General features: G+C 42.7%; 1 protein-coding gene across 1 annotated transcript in view; it reads right to left on the bottom strand.

The window, feature by feature from the left end:
- Positions 1 to 406: 406 nt before the first annotated feature.
- DAGLB (diacylglycerol lipase, beta) overlaps positions 407 to 9,198 on the bottom strand; it is a 28,920-nt gene continuing 20,128 nt past the window's right edge. Inside the window, exons 10-15 of the mRNA XM_008577271.1 lie at positions 5,870 to 5,950; positions 5,656 to 5,783; positions 3,434 to 3,502; positions 3,276 to 3,348; positions 1,481 to 1,731; positions 407 to 1,351 (exon numbers count right to left, since the gene is read on the bottom strand). Coding sequence (XP_008575493.1) covers positions 1,153 to 1,351; positions 1,481 to 1,731; positions 3,276 to 3,348; positions 3,434 to 3,502; positions 5,656 to 5,783; positions 5,870 to 5,950 — 801 coding nt within the window. The 3' untranslated portion in view covers positions 407 to 1,152. The remainder of the gene's footprint in view (positions 1,352 to 1,480; positions 1,732 to 3,275; positions 3,349 to 3,433; positions 3,503 to 5,655; positions 5,784 to 5,869; positions 5,951 to 9,198) is intronic.

Raw genomic sequence — 9,198 nt, 5'->3', positions numbered from 1 at the left:
CAGGTTTCTTCCAGCTTCCGAGCAACCCTTTGGCTGTTCCTTGTCTGCTTCACTCCCAGTTTAATATGTGTGTGGGAACTCTGTCTTGCAAGTCATCTTAGTTCTCATCTTTCCTTCTCCTTTATGATTCTGATAACTGCTGGCCACAGACTGTTCTTACCTCCTCCTTCCCTGGGAGAAATCCCTTTACTCTCATTTTCTTGGGCTTCCAGTGGGGAGGTGAAATTTTATGTTTGTGCAATCTTCAATCTTTAGCCAGAACTCCAAGAAAACTTTTCATTTTTACTTTTTACAGTAGATCAAAAAAAAAAAAAGAACCAACCCGCTGCAATTGCTGTAAAACCACCCAGTATGATAAACCTACCTGGAAACATCCACCAGAAGAGCACATTACTATACAGATAGATACCATAATAACGTATAAACACTTTATTTTTTAACTCCATCTGAATCCACTGGCCAGCTAGAGCCAGAAGAGTACATGAGAATTAATCAACTCTTGCTGTTGACAAAAAACAGTGTAAACAAGGAACTGGAGTGCAGAGGCTCAGGAGGGCAGGAGTCATCTCCACTCACTTCCCCAACCTGGTTTTGTCTCCATTCCCAACTGGAGCTCAGGGCTGCCCTTGGTGCCACCCAGGAGAGCAGCCCAGCCTGCACCCTCACAGAGTATTGCATGCATAGCTAGGGAAACCATTTGAAAAATAAGCTGCACACCTGTTAGTCAAGTTCAGACTCAGCTCAACGGTGATAGGACAAGACCCTGTCAGTGAAAAGGGTTGGCTGAGCAGTGGTGTCCACAGAATGGTTATGTTCTTCAAAGCGGCTGTTGGATCCCGCCCTTGTGGGGCAGTTCTCAGATGGGCCTGCAGGCCAGGGAAACGGCTTCCCAAGGCGCTTTCCATATCCACTGTCTCTGGTGTCCCATCACCTGAACACTTGTCTCCTGACTCCTGATTCTGCTAATACTACGATCAGAATTATTTCCCATAAATGGTTCAGTCATTTAGAAGGCCATCGAATTTACTACTGATCAGATTCCTGTTGATGGACATACAATGTATGGCATCATGGACATCACTCGGACGTTAACTCAGTTGAAGAACAAAAGCACAGGTCCATCATTCCCAGGGCGGTTTCCAGTAGCCCTAGTTACACCACATCCACATTAGAGGCCCCTCGTGCTGGACAGGAGAGGCAGGCCACTCTGTCAGAGACCACCCTGTCCAAGGCTCTCATCAGGATGTCTGGCATGTGGTCTGTTAGCATCTTTGGGCCTATGAGTATTTTGCTGAACTGTGCTTCATGTGACCACTTTGCACTGTATTGAGCAGTAGAACAGTAGCCAAACCTTTAAAACGGAAAAGAAAAAAACACCAATTGGCCAAGTTTCACTTGTCTGGCCTCTAACACTTGAGTTTCTTTTACTGGTGGTGAGTGGGCTGAACCATGTGAGACCCACACCCCCATCTGCACTCACCTCCCTGAGGAGCCCTCTTCCTCCAGGTGGATGATCCTGCCGGGAGGGTACAGAGGGGGATACTTGTGGGGAGAGTCCAGAGGGGAGTCACTGGAGAAGCTGTACGCTGGAGAACAGTGTGTCAGCAGAGTCTGCTCCCCGAGAAGAGGCTGCGTCAGGTCTCCTTGGTTGGCCCCCTCCAGCTCCGTTGGAAAGTTACTGGGGTTCCCTCCAAACAGTTCGTACCAACATCCCTGCAGCAAGATCTTGTACTGAGGGTGAGACCCAAGAAGGCAGAATGTTACTCTGTGAGGCTGTCACCACAGAGACCTCGGTGGGATGGGAGCTGTGTTGGTGGCAGCCACACCCTCAAGGCTCAGGACACTCTCATGCCAAATCATAGGTCATGAGTGTGGGATGTATCTCCGGCAATGAAGCCATTACACTTGTAGCAATATTTAGAAACCAAAGCATGCAGAGTTTGAGGAAAAATTACCCTTCATTCTTTTCAGGCAATTCTGCAAATCAGTTTTACTCTGCCCTTAAATTAGACACGAATTTCTAAAAAGTTTTGGGGGGGTAATTGTTGATAAGGAAAAGAATTAAATAATTTTTTCTGATTAGCAACAAAAGCACACTAAAAAGCCAGAAAACACAGAGGTTAAAGAAGTGAAAATCATCTCTAATCCCATTATCAAATAAAACCATATATTGGTATATATTTTTTCCAAATTTTTATCTAGGCTCATGTCTATATCTGTATCTCCTTGTCCTCTCCCTCTGCCTCAGATCTTATCTCTAAGAATCACTTTTAAGCCTGCCTTTTTTTCTTTAACTTTTCAATCCATCATGGATATCAGTCTCTATTGGCAAATCGAAATTTCTATCATTTTTAATAACTGCATAATATCCATGGTATGGACATACCAGTACCTCTTAAAATCTGTATTTGGCAGACTTATTTTCTAAGCTTTGAGACAATATTACCAAAAGCATCAGAATTGCATCAGTCACAAGACAGGACTAAGAAGTCTGAAGTCCAAGGCAGTCCCAACCCCAACCTCCAGGGAGGGGAGGGAAACTGAAGGTTAAGTTGATCACCAGTGACCAGTGATTTAATCAAGCACGCCTATGTAATGAAGCCTTCATAAAAACCCAAGGGCACAGGGTTAGGAGAGCTTCCAAAGAGCGAACACGTGGAGGTTTTCACTTCTACTTGCCAGGAGGGTGGTGCACCCCAACTCCACAGGGACAGAAGCTCTTGTGCTCAGGACCCCTATAGACCTCGCCCTATGTATATCTTCATCTGGCTGTTTATATCCTTTAAAATATCCTTTGTGATAAATGGGTAAACGTAATCAGTAAGTGTTTCCCTGAGTTCTGTGAGCTGCTCAGCAAATTAATTGAACCCAAGGAGGGGACTGTGGGAACCCTTATTTACAGCTAGTTGGTCAGAAGCAGAGGCAAAACAGCCTGTAGCTTGCGACTGGCATCGGTAGGGGTGGCAGTCTTGGGGACTGAGCCCTCAACTTGTGGGATCTGATTCTATCTCCAGGTAGTGTTGGAATTGAATTAGAGGGCACCTAGCTGGTGTTTGCTATAGAACTGCTTGCTTGCTTGCTGGTGGGGAGAAATCCGCACATAGCTGGTCACAGAAGTCAGTTTTTTGTGCTAATGATGATGCTATGAAAGTAGAAGAAACACAATGTGTTTTTCCTCACTCAGCTATTTAGATAATTCCTCTCAACTCTACATAGGATCTCATGGATAGGCACAAGCTTCCTGGAGATTCTCTTAAAAGGGCATCCCAAATTACCTTAGGCTCATTACAATGAGCAATCACTCGCAAGATTCTTTTCTTCAAATCTTCCAAGTTGGTCACACTTAACCTGTTTAGCACAAAATTAGATTGAGGCTCAGTACTCAGTATTTTCAACTACCCTAACCCACAGAAAAACCATCCCACAGACTCACCTGGGAATCACATCATTTCCCAGGACAAGTGACACAATAAAGTTCTTGGAGTATTCGTGAAGAGATTTGCTAAAATTTCCCAAAAAAAAGAAAAGCTAAGTTAGTTTTATGATTATATTGCCCTTAGAGACTTCAAAGAAAGAAAGAGATGTTAACACTTCCAGGTCAGTGAGAGGTTAAACTTCACAGAACCAACTCTGTTCTCTACCCTCTCAAGGGGAGGAAGAATAAAACTGAGATTTCAGTTAGAGCAACTCACTGGCCAGATTCTATTAAAACCACAATGTATATTCAATTCAATATACATTTAGCTTCACAGCTAAAATTTCAAACTGGATCAAGGTGGCAGACCAAGCATATGCATTTATCCTTTGACCCAGCAACCTCACTTGGGAGAGTCTATCAGAGATGCCCTGGCAAAACTGTAAAATGGCAGATGCAAAAGGCTATTCACTGCAGTATTGGCTTGTAACAGCAGAGGCTAGAAACCACCCACATATCCATCTACAGAGAACTGTACTCAGTTCATAAACTATCCACATAATAATGAGTCCTTTACAGCTGTGAAAAGGAATGAGGGCTATGGGGTGATTTCAGGATATAATGTTAAAGTTAAAACACCAACAATACAAGAGGTAGAAGACCAGGTATAATGTACTACCTCTTATCTAAGAATGGGAGAGAAATACGTATATACACATATTTGCTTATACATATGAAAACAGTGAAAAGTTAAAAAAAAAACCATTAAAAACGGCTACCTCTGGGGTTGAAAGGATTTTTTTTTTTTTTTTTTTTTTAAAGATGACTGGTAAGGGGATCTTAACCCTTGGCTTGGTGTTGTCAGCACCACGCTCAGCCAGTGAGCGAACCGGCCATCCCTATATGGGATCCGAACCCGCGGCCTTGGTGTTATCAGCACCGCACTCTCCCCAGTGAGCCACGGGCTGGCCCCTTGCCACGAACTTTTTGAAGTACCCTCAAATATATTTAAATATGTATTTTAATATAAAAAAGCTTTTAAAAAATTTGAAAGATACACAAATATTTATGTATATAGATATTAATGGAATTTTTTATAATTGAAAAATGAAAATATCCATCAGTAGTAAAATAAATAAAAATGGTGTAACCAGATGATAGCACACTAAGCAGCTATTTAAAAAACATGTTCTCAAAGAGTATTTAGGATGTAATGTACACAGGGTATTATTTCAATTTGTAAAACACATATTCACACACACACAAATGGCTGGAAAAAACATAAACCTAAATATTTACAATGGTGAACTCTGGGTAGAAGATCTTTGATCTCTCTACTTTTCTTTTTTAAACTTTCTATAATGGATGAATTCTTTTTCTATCTAAAAATTATTTTGTTTTGGGCAGCTGGCTAGTAGAGGGTCTTTTTTTTAATTCTTAATTTCACTTCTTTTTTTCATTGTGTTACAAATTTCATTTCATTTATTTATTTTTCACAGCTGGCCAAGTACAGGGATCTGAATCCCTGACCTTGGTGTTAACAGCACCATGCTCTCCTAAGTAAGCTAACTGGTCAGCCCCAAATTTCTTTTATACTCAGGGCAGGTCACCTAGAATAGTGCAGTCAGTATGTTGAATCAGCAACGAAAAATGTACTTTGCAAACTCATAAAAATGTCGTTATACATCATTATGTATTTGTCCAAGCTCATATAATGTACAACACCCAGAGAACCAACCCTAAAGTAAACCAGGGACTCTGGGTGAGAGCGAGGTGTCAATCGTTGACAGTGGGGGAGGCTGTGCCCATGGGGGGCAGCCAGGAGTCGTATGGGAAATCTCTGTATCTTCCACTCAATTTTGCTGTGACCCTAAAACTGCTCTAATGAGAGCGAGGTGTCAATCGTTGACAGTGGGGGAGGCTGTGCCCATGGGGGGCAGCCAGGAGGCGTATGGGAAATCTCTGTACCTTCCACTCAATTTTGCTGTGACCCTAAAACTGCTCTAAGGAATAAAGTCTAGTTTTAAAAAAAAAATCTTAGAATTCTATCATTTAGGAAATTAAAGCTACTATCAGATAGATCTAAGAAAGGCTATTCAGTCTTTCTTAAACCAAACAGTGCTTTGAAACAAATTTCGCCTGAGAATGAGAATGATAATTCAGTTACAAATAAAAGATGAGTCTTGACCACATGACTTGTAAGTAGCACCTTGTTACTCACAGGAAGGACACAGAATTACCTTAACAGCCCCCGGGGAGGAGAAAAGGCATAACACCTGACTTGTGGGTACAGGTTTCTGAGCATGATGGCTACCAGGGCTGCAGCTCCCGCCCCCAGGCTGTGCCCCACTATGACAAGGCGGTATTCCTAGAGGGCAAAGAGCATAATGAAGTAAAGGTTAAAAATAACAAATGGCTAATGACAGGAAAAGACAAGAAAAAATAAAGCCTCACAGGAACAACACTGAATGCTTGGCTCAAAATCCCATCATCGTTGAGTCGTCGGTAAATATATCTGGCAGCTTGAGATATGCCCTAAAAAGGAAGACAAAGAAAGTGGCTATTAATCTTCAGACAAGGCAGGTTCCATCACGACCCAGAAGACAGGATTACAGTGCAGGTACACTTATCTGTGATTCTCTAACTATCTCCCCAAATAGGGTACGATGTCGCAGGATCAGCAGCCACACCTGTTTTTCCTGGTACCTTGTACAGAGGCTGGCATGAAGTGGGTGCTCACTGAATATTAAAATGAGTGAGTGGGTGACGTCGGGACTTCTTTCCATGTCAACAGATACATTTCTGCAGTTTTTTCTGTATGGACAGTATTTTTCAGTATTGTGCTGTATGGACATATCACAATTTACTTCGCCGAAGTCTCTATGGCTGATCAGATTTTGATTATAAATGACTACCTCTTTTTAAATGATGTCAAAACCTAAAGTTCTAAATCAATGGCACTTACTAAGCAGCCACCGCTTCTGCAAAGGCAAAACATGACCACCAGAAGTGAGCTCTATGGAGATCAGATTTGGGTTTAATTTCAAAAGAATAAATAAAATTTAAAACTTCCTAACAAATATAGCTGGTCCTATAAAACAGGCTCCTTGAAAATCAAGCAGTTCCAGTAGAAAAAAGACAGCCTGTGCGAGGTCCTGAGACAAGCAGGCCGGGCCCTGTCCTTGTGCAGCTTCCACCATAACAGGACGAGGTAGAGGAAATTCTGTATAAGGTGGGAGACTATTTTGGATAATCTCCAAAGCAACTGCAAATTCTAAAATTCAGTAATTCAATAATTCTGCAAGTTGAATGCTGCACGTGGCATCACCTAAGAGAAATCTTAGGCTTCCACGTTCTGTGTGCATGCTGACAGCACTTCTTTTTATTTATTCATTTATTTTATTTTTGGCAGCTGGTCAGCACAGGGATCTGAACCCTTGATTTTGGTGTTATAACACTGTGCTCTAACCAGTTGAGCTAACTGGCCAGCCCCCTGACGGCACTTCTTGACAAAGCACCAAATTCTCTTTCCCTCTCCCGCAACTGCAACACAGTCAATTCTAGTCAACATTAATTTGGCACCTACTAAACGGCCAATCTGGGCAATCAGAGCCAAACTGCTGGTGGATACCTTCCTTGGCATGCGTGATAAGCCAACAAAATGCCAAGACACATGCAGCCACACATCCAATTACTTTGGATGGCATCAAAGCCAAACTTGGCACGACTCGGCATAAGTGAAGCCAAGAGCAGAGGACAGGCCTCCAGCTATTGCCTCTCCCAGCCTGAGGGAAGATCTGTCACTGAAATATTAACCCGAGTGTGAGGGAGAGGCCTCAGCTGGCAGCCAGGCCTAAGGCATCTGGGCTTGTGGTCACATGAAGCCTTTCTTTTTTTTTTTTTTGTCTTTTTTCGTGTCCGGCAACGGATCGCAACCCTCAGTGTCGCGCCCGTACCGGACCGGGACCGGCAACGGGATTGCAACCCTCGGTGTCGCGCCCGCACCTCGCTCAGCCAGTGAGCGGGAACCGGTCTGTATGTGGGATCCGAACCCTCGGCGGGAGTGCCGCCGCACTCCCAAGCGGCGCACTGTAGCAGTGCGCCACCAGGCCGGCCCACACACATGAAGCCTTTCCCTGAACAGAACCTCAACCCAAGCCAGAGCACACTGGACTCTGAAGGTATTTTGGGGTTGGTTGATTGATGATTCCCTATAATATTGCATACAAATGGCCAATATGCACATGAAAAAATGTTCAACATCACTACTCAACAGGGAAATGCAAATTAAAACCACAATGAGATATTATCTTATACCAGTTAGAATGGCTGTTATCAAAAAGACAAATGCTGTGAGGATTTGGAGAAAAGAGAACTCTCCTACGTTGTTTGTAGAAATGTAAATCGGTACAGCCATTGTGGAAAATAGTGTGGAGGATCCTCAGAGAACTAGTAGTTGAACTACCTTAATACCCAACAATCTCACTACTGGGTATATACACAAAGAAAATGAATCAGACGCCTGCACTCCCATGTTCATTGCAGTTCTATTCTCAATTGCCAAGAGATGGAATCAACCTAAATGCCCATCAATGAATGAATAGATTAAAAAATATGGTATATATATATAATACTGTTCATCTATATAAAAAAAAGAAATACTACCATTTGTAGCAACATGAATGGAACTGGACGGCATCGTGTTAAGTGAAGTAAGCCAGGCACAGACTAATATCGCATGATCTCACTCATATGTGGAATCTTAGAAAAAAAAAAGTCGTTCTTACCACCTTACCCCATAAATATGTACAAATAAAGGTTTTTTTAAAAAAACGTATGTCACAAAAACAAAACAAAAAAAGGTTTAGATGTTTTCTTTTTCTTCACACATATCCAAAAATAGTTAAACTTGAGTCTTTTGTGAACTGAGGCACAAAAAAGACAGCTAAGGAGTCAAGAAAAAAATTCCCGTTCTTAGGATTATCGAGCTTCTTTCCAATTGGTGGCAGAACAAAAGCCTCCACTCCAGCTTCTTCCTGAAAACTGTCTGGGCAGGACACTGTAATTCAGTCACCTGTAGGTGCACTCTCGCTATAACACTTTTTTTTTTTTTTTTTTTTGGTGGCTAGCCAGAAAGGGGCATTTTTTTAAAATAAAAATTAAACATTTTATTTTAAAAAGATTACTACAGAAATAGGACACATTTTGGTTATAAAAACACATCAAGTGTAGGCCGGCCCGTGGCTCACTCGGGAGAGTGCGGTGCTGATAACACCAAGACCGTGGGTTCGGATCCCATATAGGCATGGCCGGTTTGCTCACTGGCTAAGCGTGGTGCTGACAGCACCAAGCCAAGGGTTGAGATCCCCTTACCGGTCATCTTTTTGAAAAAAAAACAAACAAACAAAAAAACCCCACAACTCTACTGTGGGCAGGCGGTTTTCTAGTTCCTTTGGGAGTAGCTTATGCAGCCCACCCCTGAGCACGTGGGTGTGGCTACATCTGCACAGACACTTGTGGAATGACATGCATGAGAGTGTTCCCAATGTCTGCTGCCTGCCTCCTGAGGCGGGAGGCTTTGTTTTCACTCTGTACTGCTCTGGACTGTACTAAAGCTTTTTTCTTACCATGAGAATGTATTACTTTACTTAAAAGGGAAGGAAGGCCATAGACCAGGATTCAAATACCCAATCTGAATTCCAGTAACTGTGGGGCTTCTGACAAGTCACACACACACACACACACACACACACACACACACACACACACACACACACACACCC

Source organism: Galeopterus variegatus, unplaced genomic scaffold, assembly GCF_000696425.1.
Source record: "Galeopterus variegatus unplaced genomic scaffold, G_variegatus-3.0.2 Scaffold1476, whole genome shotgun sequence".
In the NCBI taxonomy this organism is placed as follows: domain Eukaryota; kingdom Metazoa; phylum Chordata; class Mammalia; order Dermoptera; family Cynocephalidae; genus Galeopterus; species Galeopterus variegatus.
This window is presented reverse-complemented; position numbering and strand designations above follow the sequence as displayed.